The sequence below is a fragment of the Marmota flaviventris genome, chromosome 3 (assembly GCF_047511675.1).
Source record: "Marmota flaviventris isolate mMarFla1 chromosome 3, mMarFla1.hap1, whole genome shotgun sequence".
In the NCBI taxonomy this organism is placed as follows: Eukaryota; Metazoa; Chordata; class Mammalia; order Rodentia; family Sciuridae; genus Marmota; species Marmota flaviventris.
Window position 1 is genome coordinate 96,988,758 of NC_092500.1, and position 23,568 is coordinate 97,012,325.

The following is a 23,568-nucleotide window of genomic DNA, read 5'->3' on the forward strand; positions in this document are numbered from 1 at the left end:
TAGCCAATCTTTGTAGGTTGGCTGCTATTCCAGCTTTCATGTGTGGGTCCTTGAGATATATGTAAAAAGCCTGAGTTTCTGGTCAGAGTGGGTGCTTTCAGCAGTGTGGTGTATCAATGAGAGGTGGCAGGTTTTACTATGCTAATCGTCTCCTTGTGTAATTACTATCTAGACAGCTTTGGTTTGGTATATTCCATTATTGCCATCACTAGTCAGAACAATGTGTCCTCAAGTTTGGGTAAGAAAATATGGTCAAGGGCTGGGGATGTGGCTCAAGTGGTAGCGCGCTCACCTGGCATGCGTGCGGCCTGGGTTCGATCCTCAGCACCACATACAAACAACGATGTTGTGTCCGCCAAAAACTGAAAAATAAATATTAAAAAAAAATTAAAAGAAAATATGGTCAAGACACTAGTAACTCAAACAAATTATGTCATTGCTGTCTTGGCTTTGATGAAGGTATTTTTTTGTTTTCTTTTCAAATGAAATTTATTTACAAAATTCAGCTGTCTGAATTTCTTTGTCTTCTATTAAACCACAGCATATGAGGTAAAGTTGCTTTAGCCACTGTAGAATTAAGAAGGTTGGTGCTTGTGGTGTTGTTGCCTGCCTCAAGACTGCATAGCCTACTGTTTTTTTTCTGCTTTAGAAATAAGTTCTTTTTTTTTTTTTTTCTGTTATTGAAAAGTTGGTATTTAGTATTTTGCTGAAAGGTTGTTTGGTGTAGTTTGTTGCCTGTTTCTTCAATTTTATTTGAGGGAAAAAATTTAAATCAGGCTTGTAATTAAAAAAAATGAATTTCTCACCTGATTATATCCTTCTCATAAACTCTCTGAGAATTGGAAATTGAGCTCTAGCCCAGTCAAATAGAGCTAAATCCCTCTCCTCATAGAATAGGTCTTTGAAGCACCCCATAGCATAGGTCCTTTTCCTTCTCCTGAGAATTTCTTTTTGTAAAAGAAAATATTTAGAATGGAGGTGTGCCGATTTGAGCAGGAACCCCTGCCTCCTTATGGATCCCTTGTTTTAGACTATCCTTTGAAATGTATGGAGCCTTGTCCCTTACCCCACCTGCTGTGGGCCTCAGGAGTGTGTTTTTTAGGTCAGCAATGCCCAGTGGCAGAGGAGCTATTGCTCTTGGCCAAAAATAATACATGGGTAGAAGCAAAAGGGACCCCCCCCCCCCGCCTTTTTTGAGTGGAGTGTGTCTAGTGTCAGACTGACTGACTTAGAAGTTAGGAGGGTGTGTGTTAAATTGAAAAGAAAAATGTCTTATCTGAGAAGATGAAGATGTTTAATAGAATTATTTTAAAATCTTTTTTTTTTTTTTTAAATCCTGGTTGGGCACTAACTGAAGGCAACAAGCAAACAAAACATCTTTTCCCTTAGCTAGTTAATTTAATGGCAAATAATTGATTCTTTTATAGTCAAATTTTAGATAGTTCTTTTAACTAAAGCAGGCTCCCCTTGTTCTCATTATTAAAATAAACTTCTCAAACTTAACTAATTCAGTAGTATACTTCATTGATAGACTGTATTTTTGCAAAGTTGGATATAAAGTGAATTTCAACACATAAAACTCCAGTGATTGCCATTTCAAAGTCATAGGTATATTTCCTTAGGTAACTGAGTAGAATCCTAAAACATAAAATAAATTACATATAACAACACAGAAAAGCTTTAAAGATTGTATATTCCAATTAAAATTCCATATTTAACTTATTAATGTTAAATGCTATATAGTAAAACATAAGTGTCCTGCTCAAATGTAAAATATACCAGAAATGGCATTTCTTTACTCTGATTTTGTTTTTGATCATTTTGTTATACTAAAATGTTGTGTCTTTATCCCTGGGTAAATAATTTTAAATACTTTATTTATGAACATGGGATACTTTGCAATTATTTCTTGGGTAGCCCTGGTTAAGTTAGTAGTCTTAAATATGATAAATATTGCCTTATTGACTTTAGGGTATCATTTGAGAGAGTGAGTTTCCTTAATGCTATGAATGTATACTATCTCATTTTAGCTTTAAGTCAGAGTAGTTATAGATGATGTTTGCTTATCAGGATGCCATAAAATACTTTGATGACCCTCTGAGCACATTGTTATTAAGTACTCTTTAGCTTTTAGGTACCCCGGTAAACAGCTGATTGAACAGATGTAATTCTAGGGTGTATGGGGGAATTGTCTGTTATACATGTTTTATTTAGATATAAGGACACATATGAAAGACCCATGGATGTATAAACTGGTTCATTTTCTGATAAAATGTTGAAAAAAATCAAATTGGAGTGTTGAGTGAAAGATGCAAAAACTGCATATGCTGTGTAACCATTTGAATAGTGGAGAGGAAAAGAATATATATTTGCTTTAATCTGTATTAATTAAAAAAAAACTTTGGAAAAAATCAGAAAAAATATTACAGTGGTTACAATTTAGAGGGCAAGATTGAGATCTGGATAAGGATTTGAGGAACATTTTCAATATATTCATTTTTCATTTAAATATATTGAAGTTTCAACAAATTTCTAACAAATATAATGGACACAAACTGTACATATGCATGTTACACACATATTTTAGACTTTTATTTTTCTGATCATATGACTATCTGTTAAAAATGGGAATAAATTAGTTATAGCTTTAACAATTGGCTAAGTAAATGCAAAACCTGTTTGCCCTGGATTTTGTTATGTGTAATTGGGCCTTTATGATTCAGTCTAAGAATCTAAGAACTTCTTGTTGAAATTTTGGTTAAGGTTTGCTTGGTGATGTTGCAAATTATAAAATGTTTTCTTGTCATCTTTTAAATCCCACTTGGTGCAAAAGATTTTGAAAACAAAATGGTCACAGACAGGTCTCTGATCTTGGAGTACTGAATTCTTCAGGTAAATGGAGAAAAATTTTAGAGCTGTAACCAAGGATGAGTATATTTTGTTTATTTAGTTGTAGTTGGACATAATACCTTTATTTTTTTTATGTGGTGCTGAGGATCAGACCCAGGGCCTCGAATGTGCTAGGCGAGTGCTCTACCGCTGAGTCACAACCCCAGCCCCTTAATCAGAATTCTTAATAAACAAGATTAAGGCCATTGTTACCTCATCCTCCACAACCCCTTGGCAGGCTGTGCCTCTCGCATAATTAATTTAGGACTACAGAAAATCAGACATTGGCCATGAAGGTGTACTAGGAGGGCTCTAGCTGGCCTCAGCACAACACTTGAAAGCATGTAACTTAATTCTCACTTCACTTTGAATCCTTTGCTTCAGTTATGTCCTCATCTTAGAGTCAATTTGTGTCTGTCACTGCTGCCTGGTTGTCTGGGGAGGAATGATCATTTTCTGCTCTGCATAACTGCCTGCAGAAGGGAGCAATGATGATAGTTTCCCAATCCAACTTTTGCATGTTTTCTGTTTCTTTCTCCTTTTGTTCCTTGATCCGCTAACCTAGATCACTGCTTTGTCCCATCCGGATTTTATCATTGAGAGGAGCCAATCAGACCCAGAGACTCAGTGCCATTGTTGGAATCAACTTGCTCTTGTTCTCAGATTTCTACTTTCTGTGCCACCCAGGCACCCTTGTGGACAAGTCAAGTTATTCTTTCCCAGTCGAGTTCCATTATGGGATCAGGCACTTAGGGAAAAACTGGGTAACCCAGTAGCAGAAGTCCTGATTTGGGAGTCAGACAATCTGAGTATAGGACCTTACTTTGCAGTGAATGGTGTCACCGAGCAGTCAGGACTTGACAGATGCTTGGTAGGTGCTTTGTGAAAGTTTATTAGTTGATTGGCTAGGGCTTAATTATCAAATTCTCTGCTCTAGTTTTTTCCCTTGAAATTAGAGATGACTATGTACCTCATTGATATAAAGCTATACTAAAACTAAATTCATTAGTGTAATGAAATTTGTTTCCTGGAAGACAAGACATGGACACATAATATATTAAATACAGCTGATTTGTAAAATGAGTGTATAAGAAGATTTCTCAGGTGCCTTCAACTCCCATCTGTCAGGCTCTGTGAGAGAGGTTGCAGCTGCACTGTAGCAGGGTAAAATTATTTCTGGTTTTATTTGCTGTGTGATACCTTTTTAAAATTCCAGATGTAAGCCAGCTTTGTTCACCAGTGCATTTAGAACATTTTCCTCTCCCTTCTCTATTTGATGTGAAGTTGTTTTTTTACCTATAAATTTTAAATAAATTAGATAATTTTGTCCTCAGAACAATTTTTTTTTTTTTTGGTGAGGAAGCAAGGCCACTATTACATCTGTATTTTGTAGGTGAGGAAAATGGTTTAGATAGGTTATAGTATTTGTTCAAAGTTGCATAACCAGTAAATGGCAATTTGTAAGTATAAAATAAGAAAATATGACCCAAAGAAGTTTGAAGACTCTATCATCCTGATCTGAAATTAGTTAATCAGATATTTATTTAGAGTCTTAAATTGTTTTTGGAACAAGGAGGGTTTTACTGTAATATCATAAATGGATCACCTTAGATTTATAGCACAGTGGGAATAAGAAATGTAATACCAAATCTTTGCCATCAATTAGTTTATCCTTTGATGGTTGAATGTCAACAGTAGACACAGTTTAATGTGGCAGATGATTTCTTATAAGCAGAGATGGATCAAGGGAAATAGGAATCAGAGAATATTGAAGGTCAGGGTCAGGTCCAAATCATGGGCACCAAACTCCAATAAATGTTAATCAGGAAATGATTGACTACAGGCATTTGGTAAGAACAGGGGAGGCACTGGGTCCATCTTTAAAGGTTCTATTTGTTTGGGTAGCTGACTTAGAGTACCTGGTTAATGAATAAAATTTTCTAAGGCTGGAAGTCATTGATTCTCTTGAGGATGAGGCACAAGAAGGTGAAGGGTAAGCTTACCACAGATCAAGGAACTCTGGGTGTCTAGTTAAGCTCACAGGAAAGAGACCAGGATCATAGCTTCGAGACTGCCTCCAGTGGAGCTGGGTGCATCACAAGTCCCCAGCAGTTAGTTCCACAGTTGCTATAACAAGCATTTCAGTGTTTTTGTCCTTCTTCCTTAAAAGGTAGCTGAAATACAATTATCCAACCTCCTATTTTCCTCCCTCTTCTCTAGGGGTTGCTTTTTGCAGCCTGTAGTTTGTGCACAAGCACACTCCCCCACTACCACCACTCATCACAGTAATTCTTAAGTTATCAGAAAAGATTTTTTTGTCTTGATAATATGGAATTGCTAACTTGGTCCTAGGCTGTTGTATGTGCTCTTTTCAAGAAATAGATAAATAAAATGGAAGAAACCCAGTTGAACTAATAATACTTCAAGCTGTTCTTTATAATTCTTTAATTTTATACAAGTCATTTATTTCTGGTCTCCAGGTGATTCCAATTCATGAATATTCATGTTTTCTTGAAGTTTTTACATTTTGAGGTAAAGTTGAATTATCACTAGCATGTTTTTTTCTCAAAGCCATACCTATCCTTTTTGTTCAAATAAAATAGCACACTAATGATGGATTTAGATTAATGGAGTAAATATTATGAATCATATACCCTCTCTACTCTGATGTTTTTTTCTTTTTTCCTGACTCCATGTTTTGTTTTCTTTCTTCCTTCTTTCGTGTAGGCTGTCAGTCCAGTGTAAAGCTGTTGGAGCGAGGGAGCAAAGGTAAAGAATGATGTAATGCACTGGCTGCCCCAAAGCATCTTTTGTTGTGGAATGGTTATTCCAGTCATCTCTTGATGAATCAAATGTGAGGGGCTGCTTTGTGGAAGGAGTCCTTTGCAAGAGCACATCAACGGGAAAGAGAAAGAGACATTCAGTTGGAGGGCTCTTGCTGAAAATGGGTTTAACTCTCCTTTTGCCAGTCACCACCAGCCTGACCTCATACATTTTTAGTACAATGGAGTGGCTGAGCCTTTGAGCACACCACCATTACATCATCGTGGCAAATTAAAGAAGGAGGTGGAAAAAGAAGACTTATTGTTGTCATGGCCCATGAGATGATTGGAACTCAAATTGTTACTGAGAGGTTGGTGGCTCTGCTGGAAAGTGGAACGGAAAAAGTGCTGCTAATTGATAGCCGGCCATTTGTAGAATACAATACATCCCACATTTTGGAAGCCATTAATATCAACTGCTCCAAGCTTATGAAGCGAAGGTTGCAACAGGACAAAGTGTTAATTACAGAACTTATCCAGCATTCAGCGAAACATAAGGTAAAGACTTTCTTTTTTTGCCTTTTTAAAATAAATGGACACACTACTGGGGAATAATTGTTAATTGAAGCTTCTTTTTAAGTGGAGAAAGTAATTTGAAGAAGTTTTGGTTGAATAATTTGCAGTTGAATTGTTAAATTTAAGAATATTTAAACTACACAGAAGAGTTAACTTTCTCTAATTTGGACAGGTGTTATGTTTCCCTATTAATGCTTGCTGAAATTGTTTTCTCAATTTAAACATTTTTGTACTGACTAAAAATTCATTGAAAAGTAAGTTATTCTTTTCAAGTGCTTTAGAAAAAAAGTAGGAACTAATTATTAGAGGTGCTTTTTTATATTTGATAACATTTACTTGTGATATTGGTCAAGACTTAGGGGTATTATGTTTGGGGAAGTTATTCCTGAAATACTGAAATGTCATCAATGTGATAGGGAAGGCTATTTCTTTTCTTCAGGGATAAAAAATGAGCTTAGCTTTTAATTTTAACAAACAGCTGATTTCATGGTTGTGATGTAGGAACGATTTAAAAATATTTCTTTAGGTCAAGGGTTACTATTTTTTATTTTGCATATTATTTGTTTTTTTAACTTTACTATTTTATAGTGTCAAGGATTTAAAACCAAGGAGTTTTGGCACATCTACACAAAAATAGCATCAATTTTTTGCCTTTTAAAAGTTGATTTTTGGGGCGCTGGGATTGTGGCTCAGTGGCAGAGTGCTCACCTAGCACGTATGAGGCTCTGGGTTCGATCCCCAGCACCACATAAAATAAATAAATAAATAAAATAAAGATATTGTGTCCAACTAAGAAATAAATAATTTTTTTAATATATTTTTTTTATTTTATTTTTTTTTCAATTTTTTATTGTTGGCTGTTCAAAACATTACATAGTTCTTGATATATCATATTTCACAATTTGATTCAAGTGGGTTATGAGCTCCCATTTTTACCCCATATACAGATTGCAGAATCACATCAGTTACACATCCATTGATTTACATATTGCCATACTAGTGTCTGTTGTATTCTGCTGCCTTTCCTATCCTCTACTATCCCCCCTCCCCTCCCCTCCCCTCCCCTCTTCTCTCAAAATAAATAATTTTTTAAAAAGTTGAATTTTACAAACATTTAAATCATTTGTGTCCTAACTTTATTTAATATATTGACTGCATCTCATTTTAAAAAAATTATTAATTGAAAACAGAATCATTTATTTGATTCAGCACCGGTAAATGTGAGATCTTATTCTGCCAGGGGTTTATGAGATTGTTTTTCTAGCCTTCTTTCCTAACAAGCCTTCTGTTTGCATTTCAGGTTGACATTGATTGCAGTCAGAAGGTGGTAGTTTATGATCAGAGTTCCCAAGATGTTGCTTCTCTATCATCAGACTGCTTTCTCACTGTACTTCTGGGTAAACTGGAGAAGAGCTTCACCTCTGTTCACCTGCTTGCAGGTAAGGCTATGATAACAATGAAAAGGACTTGGAAATTCATTGAACTGTATGAGTAAACAGTATTTCACAGCTCAAAGTACAACTGTGGTGTATAGAATGATTTATAGCTTTTGATTGTTGTAACAGTTCCACTTAACTTGAATACTGTCATTCTTCCACATTGGGCAATGTACTTTTGAACTAGCTGAAATGCCTTTTTTTAAAAATATTTTTTAGTTATAGGTGGACACAATATCTTTATTCTATCTTATCTTATTTTTTTAATGTGGTGCTGAGGATCGAACCCAGTGTCTCATGCATGCTAGGCGAGCATTCTAACTCTGAGCCACAACCCCAGCCCTGACATGCCTTTTCATTGAGTGTTTAAGTGCCACATAGATCACTGTGCCCATATGGACAGTTCAGAGCCAGTTGCTTCTGTCTGGAGATTTTTTCATTCACCTGTGATATAAGAACAATAATCTACATCTCAGATCTTGTCATTAGTGTCCACCCCTGTGGCAATAGCTAAACCAATATTACTGTGTCAGACTTATTAAAAGTAGATTTTTTTCTTGATAGGGAAATAGGAGAGAATATATACAGAATATATCTTTTAATTATTAGGGGGACTGTTTTAAACCTTTTTTACATCTATATTTTTATTTTGTTTTTATAATTGTCAAAAAATTCAGTAAATGCTAAGCAAGCAGCTATTTTATAAAAAAAACATAGGAAACCAAATATTTTATAATGTCCTGAGGGAGTGCAGTGTGGTAGTTCCATCTCATAGAATTCCAAAGCAGACTGTTCTTTTTCTTGCTTCCCCTGTTCTGTGGACCTTACTGAAGTCCATTCTTTCACTTCACTCACTCATGGAGTGGGAAATAGTTTGCCAATGCATAGTGCCTTGCCATAAAGCTCCTGTCAGGCAAATTCAGCCACAGTGATGGCAGGAGTTTTTGGTGTGTTAACACTTTTTAACGGCAGATTCAAATAAGATTTCTATGTCTCCAGTTGTTTCTCATAAGCGTTTGTTTCGGTTCTCTAAGAACAAGGATAGTTTTTTCAGTTCTCAGATTATCTATAGCTGTACCTTTAATTTATGTTGTGATTCTGTTTAATCTCTGAGTATCCTTAAATGAAGTTTGCTTGTTATAAAATACAGTTTATAGAATTTTGTGATGGAGAATAATAATATTAGATCCTTCCTCTTTCTCTCTTTTTTAGATAGCATTCCTTTATTTTTATGTGGTGCTGAGGATCGAACCCAGTGTCTCACACATCCTAAGCAAGCACTCTCACTCTGTCACAGCCCCAGCCCCAGATCCTGTCCATCTGGACAGGCAATTTTTTTGGTGCTGAGGTTTGAACCCAGGGCGTTGCTCATGCTAAGCATGTGCTTTATGAGCTACCTTCTCAGCCTGATAGAAGCTCTTTTAATGGAGTATAAGTGTGTTAAATGTGACAACTGTTAGTTCCACTAAACCCTTTTGACAAGTTTACGCATTCATTTCATGCTTTTTTAAACACTGTGTGGGATTTTACTTTGGAATTTGTGAGACCAGGGTTTTTCCTAAGGTATTGCCTAAATGTGCTTCGTTCTACCCCATTGGTATCATTATGAGATACCTTTTCCTTATGGGAGGTTCTGACGTGACAGCTTAGCCAGGCAGCACCCTGCAGAGGAGTGAGCTCATGTTGAGTTTCTAGGACAGGTGTCATAACTTCTCATATGCCCTTTACTTCCTTTACCAAAGAGCATTCTTTTATTTTCTGGGACAGTTCTTATCATTCATGTGTAGCTTTGATTGGGCAATAAGGAAGAACAAGGATGTAGTTTGATTTGATTAGTTTAATCAACCCTAAGGACACATGATATGACATGACTGAGCCAGGACACCCTGGTATCCCCATTTAATGCAGGAAATATTTTCTAGGCCTAAACAGATTCACTGAGATAACTTCAAGAACCACATTGACTGTATTGTCAGTCCCATACCCCCATCCACATCTGTGGAATCTTGTATTTCTTTTAGGAGATCATTTCTAGTTCTAAATTACCTTATTTGGGATTTTCTAAGCAGTCTGGTCTCTTTTGGCACCTAAGAGAAGGGTTCTGGATGGTTAAAAGCTTCCCCATCTAGCCGAAAGCCTCTGACCAATGGGAATTCTCTTGGTGAGTCAATCTACTGCTCAGAGTAGATAGAAAAATTGGACAAAATAAAAAACAATGTTTGGGAAGGTGGGACCATCAATTCTTGGGAACCTGTTTTTGTTTTTTGGCCAAGGTCCAACTGCTCAGAGAACATGCCAGGAATGTGAGACACAGGACATATTGATAAAAGTTTCTTAAATGTTTTGCTTGGAGAGAAATATATGAGTGTGGTAAAGCATGCTAGTTTCTCACAGGGGCTACTATAAGTTATAAGGTCACTGGAGATGATTTTCATGTTGAGATGATTTTCATAGGGGCACTATTAACTGCCCCTATGGCTTCAGGCAGTTAGATTTTATCAACCTTGTATCAATATGATAATTGGAAGACAACATGGTTTCTTAGAGTAATTTTTCCATCAATTTAGAACTTTTAGTCACCTTGAAAAGAAGGAATTCATGAGCTATGTGAGATGGCTTTTATGGTCATTAGATATAGAAGTGAAGAGTTTGTGGCCTGAGATCTACTCATGCCCTCAGGGCTTTCTTACTAGTACAGAGAAGGGGAACAAGCAAACTCTCTAAGAAATTGAAAATAGCCTGTTTTTTTTTTTAAAAAAAAACATTTTTATTAGTTATTGATGGACCTTTATTTATTTATTTGCTTGTATGTGGTGCTGAGAATCAAACCCAGTGCCTCACACATGCTAGGCAGGCACTCTACCACTTAGCCATAACTCCAGCCTGAAAATAGCCTCTTAGTGACCTCTGTGTCCCTCAAACAAGAGGAGACACAGACTTACCTTCAGGACATAAAAAGTGAAGGCTTACTGAAGGAAAGGTCATGGATACATGAAAGCTCTACTGGAATGCAGTGGGCTTAGTTTCGTATGGAACAGACCTTATTATCTTCATGTAACCCTCAAGGCCTAGCACTTTTGTATGTTTTCAATAAATATTTGACATATAGATTAGCTTATATGCAGATTTTATGAATTTCACAGTATATATATATACACACACATTATATTTGTATATATATATATACACACATATATGTGTATATATACATTTCACAGTATATATGTATATCAAGTCATTACATTGTATACCTTAAATAAATACAATATTTTACTTGTGAAACCTCAAGAAAACTTGGGGAGGGGGGACAGATGCTATTTTGCTCATGGGTTGCCACATAATTGCTACCTCTGCTTCTAAGTCTCATTTTGTGTAATGTTGTACAGAGTGGATCATCTTTTCTCCAATTGCTACCTTCCAGTGTGGTAAGCCAGTATATGTCATTTGCCAGCTACCAATGGCTAAGACACAAGGCCCAAGACTGTCCTTTGAAAAAAAAAAAAAAAATGGACTGCAGAACTGACTAGTATAGTTCCTTGCTTCTTCATCCTGATGTTTTGCACAAGCCAAACGAAAGTACTCTAGATGACAACAATAACATCAGTCTTCCCTTATCCCCCAATTGTGTTGTGTGTGTTCCAGAGAAATACCAGTTCCCGGCATATTCTGCCTTTTTACTCAGTCTCCTGGTATTTGATGGGTACTTCTACAGTTGGGCTCTAAACTTGGCTTTAGGAAATGGGAATAATAGAAAAGCAAAAGGCTTGCCCCTGCTCTTGAGAGTCTAGTGATTAATTTGAAGAAACAGTCATGGTAAATTGGATGAAATAAAGGGAAACATATGATCTGTGCTAAATTGCATGATATAGTTAGTGATAAGGGATGGTTTAGTGTAGTCTGCAGAAGCTGAGGAAAGCTTGATTAAGGCAATGGAATTTTAATTGAACCAGGAAAGATGAGTAAGATTTTGAGTGGGGAAGGGATCCTTGGCATTCTGAAGCGGGGGAAAGCATGATTAGAAATGTCAGGAATGAACATACATTTGAGGGGGTTCTCCATTAAGAAACCAGAGTAGTTTTTTTGTAAAACGTAGAGAAGAACTGAGACTAATTACTAGATCACCAGATCTTTCCTTTGACTGCTAGGGTCTGAGAAGTCTTCCTCTTCTACCAACTAAGGCCAACATTGTATCTACTCAGACTGCCCTAGGAACTTTTAACTGGTTTTCTCACATCTTCTATGTTGCCACCTTCCAGTTCATTGTTCACACCATGCCAAAGTGATATTTTTACTTTTTATTTTATAGGGCTTTTAAAAAATATATCTTATTGTTTTGTGGTGCTGGGGATTGAATCACAGCCTCAAGCATGCTAGGCAAATGCTGGATCACTGAAGTATTTCCCCAGTCCTATTTTATATTTTTCAAGTATTCCAGTATAATGTGCATTAGTTCTCTTAATTATAAAATCTCCACTAACTCTCAAGGCCCTGCTGATTTCTGCCTACCTCTCTAACTTCCTGTAATGCCACTTTACATTCTCAGTTGTTTCTCTGTTTGAGCTTGTTTGTCCCAACTGCTATAAACTTGCATCAGTGAGCTTTATTGCTCCTCACAGAGGCTCTCTCCTTTGCCGAGGGTTTTCTTCTTCTCTTATCTCTTAGATTTAGTGCAGTTGTTAAGCCTTGCCTAGCTACTAGGCAAAGTTGGTTTCCATTCTCCTTTGGGCACCTATGATAATTAGTTAACTATTCATCTAATGAATTGGTTAAAATTTGTCCCACTAAACTGGGGCCCTTTATCTTGGTCAACACTGTCCTTATTACCTAGAACTGTGTCCAGGTCACAGTAGGTGATCATTAAATGCTTTCTGAACTTACATGTTGAATTTCAGTGGTTTCTAGGGTTTGGTTGACTGAACAGGTATTCCTTTTCTTCCTTTACTGCTCTATGAAATCTTCTCTAAAACTGCAGTTGGCCAAAGAGGAGGACTACTGATGAGTAGAATACACAGCAGTGGTCTTATAGGAGAGCCTGCTTAAGAACGGATTAGAAATCTTTGAGCTTTACATAGAAAGATCTGAGAAATGACTTGAATAGTTGTTCAGAGATAGTTCACAGGTTACATTTTTGATTTTTTTTTTTTTTTTTTTTTTTTTTTGTGGTGGTGCTGCTGTTTTACCCAGGACCCTGTGCTTACAAGGCAAGTACTCTAGCAGCTGAGCTATATCTCCAGCCTGCAGATTTGATTCTTGAGTCATTCTCCAGAGACCAGGCAATATTCCCTTTTCCTCTAGACTTAGAATTACCCTTATTGATAATCTTATTTAATTATACTCTTCACTGATCACAAGTCATGTCCAGCAGCGGCTTTATCCTCATCAAGGGTTTAACTGCAGTTGGTATCTCATTGGTTTCCTAAGGGATATACCCTGATTCCCAGAGCCATAGAGGTATTGATTGCACTCTATACAATATATGGAATCATGGGCTACTTTGTAGCATCAGAAAAATTTTTCTTTTTTTCATTTAGCCATTCCTTTTTTTTATTTAATTGATTTTATTTTTTTAACCACACCACAGTGGAATGCATTACAATTCTTATTACACATATAGAGCACAATTTTTCATATCTCCCTATATAAAGTAGGTTGACACCCAATTCGTGTCTTCATACATGTATTTTGGATGATGATATCTATCACATTGCACCATCCTTGATAATTCCCTGCCTCTTCCCTTTCCCTCCCACCCCCTTCCCTGTCTAGAATTCATCTATTCCTCCTATGCTCCCCCTCCTTACCCCACTATGAGTCAGCCTCTTTATATCAGAGAAAAAATTTGGCATTTGTTTTTTGGGATTGGCTAACTTCACTTAGCATTATCTTCTCCAACGCCATCTATTTACCTGCAAGTGCCATGATTTTATTCTCTTTTATTGCTGAGTAATATTCTATTATATTTATATGCCACATTTTTTTTCTATCCATTCATCCACTGAAGGGCATCTAGGTTGGCTCTGCAGTTTAGCTATTGTGAATTGTGCTGCTATAAACATTGATGTGGCTGTGTCCCTGTAGTATGCTGTTTTTAAGTCCTTTGGGTATAGTCTGAGGAGAGGGATAGCTGCATCAAATGGTGGTTCCATTCCCAGATTTCCAAGGAATCTCCATACTGCTTTTTTTTGTTTCCATATTTTTTTATAGTTGTACATAATGATGGGATTTTTTTGGTTCCATATTTGCACATGCACATGGTATAACAATATAATTTGTCCAATATCATTCCCCAGTATTTCTCCTTTCCCTCCATTTCTCCTTCTGATCTCCCCTTCAATTTTGATGAGATCCCCTCTACCTTTCTTTTCCTTTTTCCTCTCTAGCTTCCACACATGAGAGAAAACATGACCCTTGACCACCTGAGTTATTCTGCTTAACATTATGTTCTCAAGTTTCATCCATTTTACTACAAATGACATATTTCATTTTTCTTTATGGCTGAAAAAAACTTCATTGTGTGTATATACCACATTTTCTTTACCAGTTCATCCGTTGATGGACACCTAGGCTGATTCCAGAGTTTGACTCTTATGAATTGTGCTGCTGTAAACATGGATATGCATGTGTTGTTATAGTATGATGACTTTTTAATATACCAAGGAATGGTACAGCTGGGTCATATGGTGGTTCCATTCTTAGGCTTTTGAGAAACCTCCATATTGATTTCCATAGTGGTTGTACTAATTTACTTTTCCACCAACAGTGTAAAGAGGGTTCCTTTTTCTTCACATCCTCTCCAGCATTTATTTACTGTTCTATTATTTATGGCTGCCATCATCAGAGAAAATTTTCTTGTTCCATCTTTTATGTAAGGTGTTCTGGATATGGCAAGAAGTGCATAAACAATTCAGTGTTGCTTTTGGATGACCAAAATGGCATTCGCCATTTCTACCTCTTTTCCCTATAATAGTAGAAAATTGTCTTTCTTGACCAGCACCTCCTCTCTTACCTTGTGTGAGTCTTCTGGAGCTTTATAGTCTAGGAATAGGAAGCAGATTGTATGCCCCACCATCACCACCCATGCCAGTATAACTTTTGGCTTTGATTGGTGTCAGGAAATCCTTTGACCACTAAAAACACCCAAGATTTATATCCATCAACAGCTATTCATTGTAACAAGGAAGGATTCAATAAATATTTATTGAATTTTAATTACATGCCAGGCACTATGCTGAATACTAAAGTGATTTCAAAGGAGTATAAGTCATAATTCTTATCTGCAAGCAGTTCACAAAGCAGTCACCAAATGATTTGTATAAATTTTATAGAACTTCTTAGACAACAAGACCACATCTAGATACACTGATCAGGGAAGCTATATAGATTTTGTTATTGCAATAGAATAGAGTAGAAACTTATCAGCATTTCACATAGTAAGGAAAGACTGTATTGTGAAACTTTTGGTGGTATGTGTTCTGAGGGTTTTCATCTAAAATGTATTTTACTGGTCATGGTAAAAAACTTTAGAGTATACTGCTGTGTAGGAACAGTATAACTTGTGCTTGACTATGAATTGGAAGGAAATATAAAATGAATTGGGAAGAATAGAAATTCAGTAGATTAGATAAAGAGGAATGAAGAAAAGAGAGTGGGAAGTAGGAAAGGAAAGGCAGTCGAATGAATCTGACATAATTTTCCTGTGTGCATATATGAATACACCACAGTGAATTCTAGTGTGTATATCATATAGAATGGGGTTCTAATTAGAATAAGATATATTCTGTGCTTGTATAATTATATCAAAATGGATTCTACTGTCATGTATAACTAACAAGAACCAATGAAAAAATGAATTGGAATGACTGAATTGTCAAAGACCCAGAGATGAAAAAGCACAAGTCTGTTAAGTAAATGAGGGGTTGATGGTAGGGGAAATTAGACTGGACACTTGATTGGGATTAGATTGTCAGGCTAGGAATTTTAGATTCTATTTTGTAGATATTTGGAAGCAGAGAATAGCATCAAACATTTTTTAAAAATTTTTATTTTATTTATTTTTTTAGTACCAGGGATTGATCCCAGGGGCCCTTTACCACTGAGTTATTTAGAGACAGGGTCTCACTAAATTATTTAGGGCCTTGCCAAGGAACTGAGGCTGGCTTTGAACATCCTGCTTTAGCTTTCCAAGCTTCTGGGATAATAGGTGGGCACCACTGTGCCTGGCTCAAAATATTATTTTTGAATACTAAATCTGGCAACAGGTTGGAAAGGAATTGGAAAAGAGGACGTGGATTCAGGAGAGCTGCTGAAATTTATCCAAGCATGAGCAATGAAGGTCTTGGACTGGCACTGTGGTAGGAGACTGCAAGGCAGGGACAGAGAGAAGAGCTATCATACTGGTGTGTTGACATTCCAAGTAAATACTGCTGAGATGCCTAGGGAATGCTGGTAACACCAACAGGGATGCAGAAAGAGAGAGGGAGATTTTGGCTTTTAATGTAATTTTAAGGTATCAGTAAGTCCTTAACTAGAAATGACCAGAGAGGATTGAAATGTTAGATGGGAGTTTGGATAGTAAGCCCCAAAATAAGAACTAGGCATGCTTGGTTTTCAGGTGAAATGTTCTCCTTAACAACCTCCTTCTATGCTGATGGAAGTAGAGTCCTCCTAAGTCCATCCTTCTCAGGAAGTTCCAGAATACGGTTCACTTGTCGTCACATCTTAAATGTCACTGGGGGACCAGTCAGAGTTGTTGCTTCTGCAAATCTGGCTCTTAGAGAGTTTGTTAATATTATTTAACCAAGTATATTATGGCTGTAATCCTTTTGATGGGTTATTCTGGTTGCACTCTTTGGAACAATCTGTTTATTTGAGGCATGTATTAAAAGTCCTGGTGGTATGTGTTTGTGTTAAGAAGGAGCTGCTTCAGGTTATGTATTGCCAGTTTGAAAGGTCAGTAAACTAGCTATCATACTGCATCTTTTGAGAACTCTTAAAACAGAATTTGGATTTTGTCAGTGCATTGATTGAGATAATATCCTGAGGGTTAGTAAAATCTGGTATTAAGAATTATAAGAAGTTACAAGTTGCATTATTTCAGCATTTAGAGATTTTTTTTTTTTTGAGAGAGAGAGAGAGAGAAACTTTTTTTTTTTTGTAGATGGACACAACACAATGCCTTTATTTTTATGTGGTGCTGAGAATTGAACCCGGGTCGCTCCCGTGCTAGGAGAGCGCTCTACTGCTGAGCCACAATCCCAGCCCATTTAGAGATTTTTTATGCTAATACTTTGAAAATTTTTAATTCATTTGTTGTGTATGTAATAATTGTTAATTACCAAATGAGATAAAAACTTCTTATTCCCCACTACCAAATGATAGAGTTGTTCAAGATAGGGTGAACATTTTTGGAGTTGTCACTTATAGAATATGTTTTATGAGATGTAGGCAACTTCTCAGGTTTCCTGAAGAGTTTTCAAAGAAATATGTGTCCATCTACTTTGCACTTGCTCTATGCTCAGTAGGTATGGGATAGTTGGAATAAGAGCTTAAATTAGTGTAGATCAGTTGTGGGTTTTTTTTTTTTTTTGTACCAGGGATTGAACCCAGGGACCCTTTATTAAATTTTGAGATAGGATCTCATTAAGTTGCTCAGAGCTTCTCTAAGTTGCTTAATCTGGCTTTGAACTTCCTGCCTCGGCTTCCTGAGTCCCTGGGATTATAGGCATGTACCACCATGTCTCAAAAAACCCTTAAGAGCAATAAAAATATTTTATTGTGAAACATGTTTTCACTTTTTAATATTATATGTGATTGTAAAGAAACAGATTTAATTTTCAGTATGAAGAAAACTGTTCTATACTGTGAAATCATAGGACCTATGTGATTTAAAATACAAAAATTCCATATGAATTTTTAGAAAATGGTCTCCCACAAAATAGAGTTTTGTTTAAATACTATTTCTGTATATAGCCATGGAATCCATTCACATTATGGTGGTTCTCTTTAATTCTGCCTTCCAGCTTTAGACAACTCAGTCAATTGACAAAGCTCTGATGACTTGTTACCTATTGGAATGAAAGCATAAGGGAAAAGTCCTGTGTCTCTCCCGATAGGGAACTGTCTTTAAAATAATGAAATTAACATTTACCATTAGTTTGACTACAAGGATAGGGTTCTGTTTTTAAAATTTGGACTTAAGTAAATTAAGAGAATCACTAAGCTATAGTAAAGGCTACTTTTGTTAATTAGTAAATAATTCTTTCATTTTAAAAAAATGCATAGTGATCTATAACTGATTACCTGAGTCAAAGGGAAGAGAAAAAAGGGATTTATTGGAATTGTTTAGTGGAGTTGTTATATGTATTTTATTGTACTTGGCATATTTCTTCCCATCAAAATGGAATGGTGGTTCACAGTGGGGGTTTTTATTTGTTTGTTTCCTTTTTTGTGGTTGTTGACAGAAAATAGTACTTAGGTTTGGAATTGTGAAAGAAGTGCCCTTGAGGAAAGAAATTTTTCTTGGACGAATAGGATAAAGTAATATGTAAAATATATATGCCTTTGAAGCTATACTAAGTATTTTGACTGTCCAAAGTAATATATTCTTATTTCTAAATATGTGTCCTTTTGGTTGAATTTGTGAAGAGAAATATAGGCATTAGCACTTCAGTCTATCTGCCTTGTCCATCCAAATCTGTAGAGGCTGGAAGTGTCTGAACCTGTGTTTTCCTCCTCCTCCTTTTTTTTTTTTTTTTAAATAACTTTATTTATTTATTTATTTGTTTTTATGTGGTGCTGAGGATCGAATCCTGGGCCTTGCTCTACCACTGAACCACAACCTCAGCCCCTCCTCTTCTTGAACACAGACATGCTCAGGCAAGGGCAGTAGCAGACACAGCCATTCTTAAATTCAGGCCTGTGTTAGGGAAGCATATGTGGGTTAATACCACTTCCTATTTTCTGTATTCTCAGATGAAAACAGCAGAATTTAGGGATCAGAGAAACTTGGTAATTACCGACTGGACAGGGAAAAAAATCCTTGAGTAACTTTTTAAAATACTTGAAAACTTTTTAGGAAGCTTGTCAGTTTTTTAGTACTGCTTTTCAAATAGGAGGGTAATGAACTGGTGCTTTTTGTAATGGACTCTTTAACACAGAGTCCTTGGGGCAGTAGAGAGTTATGACAGGAGCAGACAAAGATGATGCTTTATTCTGTGTCTGTGTCAGCCGTTTGGTAACAAAGCATACATGAATTGTACTTTTCTTGTGGTATAGATCTTGTTTATAAAAGAACCTTTGAGAGGAAAATGGACATTTTAGATATATTTCAAAATTGAGTTGCTGGCAAGGCCATGGATAGTTTTTAAAGGTTCTGGAGAAATCAGGCAGTGTCTCATCTGTTGTTAATTAATGGAATGAAACTGGAGTCACTAGAGTACAACAGTGAATGAAAGGTCAGTGAATGGAAAAAACTGTCAATGAAGGAGGATGTCAGCAGAGTGGAATATTGTCATAGATAAAGATCAGGGGAAATGTACTCTTTGGCTGAGGTAGTGTTTTCTGGAAGTGACTGAGAGCCCCAGTTTGGTACATTTCAAGCCAGACTGGGCACTAAATGTATGATTTGATTTCATTGAAATCTATTAAATATTTAAAAAATTATTTGGCTATTTGTGTTTGTGCTAGATATTAGTTGAAAAATATTTGTAAACAAGAGGTTTCTTTTTGTTTTATGATGCATTTTACAATGTAGTGTTGGTTGGCTTTTTGTTTTGAGGCCAAACAATTGTTTCTTTCTTTTATTAATTTCTATTCTCTGCATGGAATTTTTTAGCATCACACTGGCTTTTGAGGTAAGTTGAAGTTAAAGTAATCTAGGATCCCTGTGCTAATTAGTGATAGAGTTGAGCCTGGGATAATCAGTTTATGATTGCTATGAAATACTATCCCTCTGAAAACTGTTTTGTGGAGAAGCTTGAAAGCTAAGACATCTTCAGCTTCACTGCCAGCTTGCACACTGTGATCATGAACAAACCAGTGACCATATTTACATTTCAACTAGTTCATTTGTAAACTTTGTTATGACTTTCATACAGAGTATATTTCAAGTCTCTTATCTCTGGTCATGTCAGGTTTCCTTCTCTTATTTTTCCCCCGCATCAAAACTTTCGAGCCATATAGCTTTAGGGAAGCAAGGCTCTTCCATCAGTTTAGGAGAGGGCAGTTGGCTATCATTAACCTGGTACTAAGAACTGGCAGATCACAGGTGGTGAAGCTGGACCCCACAGCCATCAGCAAGACTGGGCTCTGCGTGCAAGGGAAGAGTTGAAATTAAACCCACAGGACTCAGAGAAGCAGACTCGTATCCTAGCTCTGCTAGTTATTATGCAATGTCATTCTAAAACTCTATTTTCTTATCTGTAAATGGGAACAGTAATGGTACCTACCTCATAGGGTTATTATAAATATTGAGAAATTATACTTGTAAAGGGCTTAGAGTACCGCTTGCCACATGGCAAATGTTCAGTACATCCTATGATTACTTCATATTATTTGTAAGTATGATTACTCATAAGTTTAAAATGAAATTCAAATGGAGTTTCTTTTTATTTCTCTGAAAACATTTACTGGAACATTGTTTTATTAGAATTAAATGATAGGTCATCCCATGAACTGTACTGGATCCAGAAAATAAAAAATACATATATGAAAACAGTTTTTTTTTTTTTTTTTTTTTTAGTAAAACACTAGAATCATCTAATGCTGTAGAACAATTTAAAATCATACAATCAAAATAGTGCCTATTGTTATGTTGGGTGGTATAATAAGGTAAGCAAAGAATGATGAGAATCTTTTATCATGTTATGAGAACTACCTGGGGGAAAGAAACCACACTTTAAATAACAACTGTGTTGTACAGTTAGAGACACTGAAAAGGAACAGTAACGTAAGTAAGATTATAAATTCTAAACAGTAGGCACTCACATACCAGTATTGGCTGATCCCTGTCTTTGAATCTATCTGTGGGTTATGCTTGTAGGTATAGAATTCTAATTGGCTACTTTTCAGTAGTTGCAATAATCCTAGTCTAGCATTTCTGTAAATGTGCATTACATTAGCAAGTTAATAGATTTTTAGAGACAATTCTGTAGTCAAATGAATTTGCAAAGCTCATTTGGCTTAAATAAATTTAACCAGTTTCTTTGGAGATAATTTTGGAAGACATGGTACTACCTTCTAATAAAACTTAATATGTTAATTTTTAATTTAATAGTATTATAAATATATAAGTATTATAATTCAAATCTCAGTTTATGAGTTTGGACTTATGAAGTAATGAGCATTTGGACAGCAAGGGATTTTATGAAAATTTACCAATCATTTTGGTTCCTAGGTTTGAATTTGGATAGGATTATTTAGATTGGAAACCCCAGTGAAGACCTTAATTTTTTCTTTTCCCAGAGAAGGCAAGAATGCCTCCTTTGGCTACACAGATCTCTCTTTTTTTTTTTTTTTTTTCCATTGAGTGGTGGCAAGATTGTATCTTCATTAAGTCATAGAGCCAATCATTAACAGGACTAGAAAAATACTGAACTTTTCAGAATCCAGGAATCTTGTCTCATGAATTTAGGGTCTGTCAACACTTCTTTCTAGTGTTTAGTAAATGAACAGATCTTCAGAAATCAGTGGTAATCAGTAGGAACCTTGACTAATTGCCTACAGAATCCTAAGAACTTGATATAGATAATATTTCTAAGAGTAGGGGCATATTTTTGATATGTTTGAAATTTTTAAAAATATGTATAATAGGAAGATGTAAAGTTCTAGAAAGAATTATGTGATAAATTTTACGTAGAAGAAGTAACATTTGGCGTTGGTTCACAGTTTTTATATCCCTATTTTGCTTCTGTGCAAAATTGTCTTAAGTGGTTATTTGTTACTGACTTTAAATTCTCTTTATTATCCACAAAGATCATTTGTTTGAGGCTGAGAAGTGGGGAGCAGATATCAGGATTTGTGAAGATGAAGAGCATGTTTGAGAAAGAAGAGTCATGTAAAATGCCTTTAGGACTTGCATATTCCATATTGTAGCCTTATAAACCAAGACCTGTTACTGGATCCTATGATCAAATTTAGCATCAGCAGCTAAAGAAAGGAACTCATAGGGAGTGGTATCCACTTGGATCTGTGGGATTTGATTTTTCTATTCTAAGTAATTTTAGTTGAGTAGTTCACAAATGGCTGATTTTTACTTTGTGCATGACATAATCTTATAATGTTTATTCTTAGGTGGGTTTGCTGAGTTCTCTCGTTGTTTCCCTGGCCTCTGTGAAGGAAAATCCACTCTTGTCCCTACCTGCATTTCTCAGCCTTGCTTGCCTGTTGCCAACATTGGGCCAACACGAATTCTTCCCAATCTTTATCTTGGCTGCCAGCGAGATGTCCTCAACAAGGTGGGTGCTTGGAAAATATCCTTGAAAACTCAGTTTATTGGTACAGCTAGAAAAACAGCAATTGCCCATTATGTGTCATTTGAACACACCATGATCCCGGAAAGGAAGTATACCATTCTTAGTATGAATCCCCAGCTAACACTTGCATCATTAGGGTGGTATTTTGTTTGATGTGGTCATATTTACTTGCTTTCCTCATAGGTCCATGAGACCTGAAATAGGAGAATTTTTAGAAGTTTAGCCTCATTTTCTTAGGCTATTGTAGTAATTGGATGCACTCAGGAAGGCTAGTACTTTTACATTTAGAAATGTGTTTACTTACTAGAAAGGAACTTGGGTTGGGCTTGGATTGAAGAATGTCCTCATGATGACCGCTGTTGGGAAAGGTGGCAAACCTTTAGAGAGGAAACCCCAGTGAAGACCTTAATTCCCCCCCCCCCCCAAAGGAGGCATTCTCCTTTGAAAAGGAAGGTTAAAAAAGTATGCATTGCCTGCCCACTGTGTCTAAAGCTTGTTGGAGAAGTTTGGTTGAGAAAAAAGAGGCTCGTAGGAGCAAGGGTTTGGAAAGGGTGTTGGTATTACTGAACAAGCATGCCCTAAGAGAGAATTGATGCCTATGCATATAATGGTACAAATATAAAATAGAATTAAAATCTGACTCAGCAGCTTATGTGCTCTTACATGTGCTAGGAGGAAACAGTGGATTTACTGTCTGGAAAAGTGATTTTTCTCTAAAACTTCTTAATTTATGTCCCTAATTGAAAAAGCAATTGAAGAGATCTTAATTCAACTATTAATGATTTACAGATGCTACTTCCTCTGTGAAGGGCAGTAGTACCCCTTAACATTTTCTCCTTGAATGACTAGAACAATTGGGCTAACTGTAAAGTAAGCTTCCAGATTGGCTTTCTTTAGCACATGCAAAGCAAACTTTCCCATGAGGAAAAAATGACTGTCTTTGGGTAGTAATGAGGCATTATAATCCCCATCTCCACCCCCCCCCCAAACTCCCACCTCTTCAAAATTTTGCCTCAATATTGTATTGCTAATGCACTTGCTCTTATTGTGAGATCTGCTTATTTGAGACTTGATGGCTTATAGAACATTTCTGGTGGGGTCACCATGCCTTTGAGCATGGAATTATTATTAATTCTCTTTTCAAGATAAGCAAACTATGTTACAGAAAACAAAATTAATTTTTTGGAGTAGTGAACAACCCCACAGTTGATTTATTCATTAATTATTCACTCAACAAATTGAGCAAAAACACTGGAAGACAGATTCTAGTGAAGATCAGCAGTTGTAAAGAGTGGGTATCCTGAGTAGAGTGGGTATTCAACTTGTTTCTGGACATACTCTGCTCCCCAGTTCTTGCTTTCAATCTGTGTGTGTGTTTCACTCTGAGTCACTTGTCTTTTTATAAGGATGCCAGTGATGTTGGATTAACCCCTC

The 23,568-nt window shown here is 36.2% G+C and overlaps 1 protein-coding gene across 1 annotated transcript in view; it reads left to right on the forward strand.

The window, feature by feature from the left end:
• The window catches only part of Dusp16 (dual specificity phosphatase 16), a 94,565-nt gene that overhangs the window by 42,827 nt on the left and 28,170 nt on the right, over positions 1–23,568 (forward strand). Inside the window, exons 2-4 of the mRNA XM_027955915.3 lie at positions 5,617–6,209; positions 7,528–7,666; positions 21,953–22,116. Coding sequence (XP_027811716.1) covers positions 5,982–6,209; positions 7,528–7,666; positions 21,953–22,116 — 531 coding nt within the window. The 5' untranslated portion in view covers positions 5,617–5,981. The remainder of the gene's footprint in view (positions 1–5,616; positions 6,210–7,527; positions 7,667–21,952; positions 22,117–23,568) is intronic.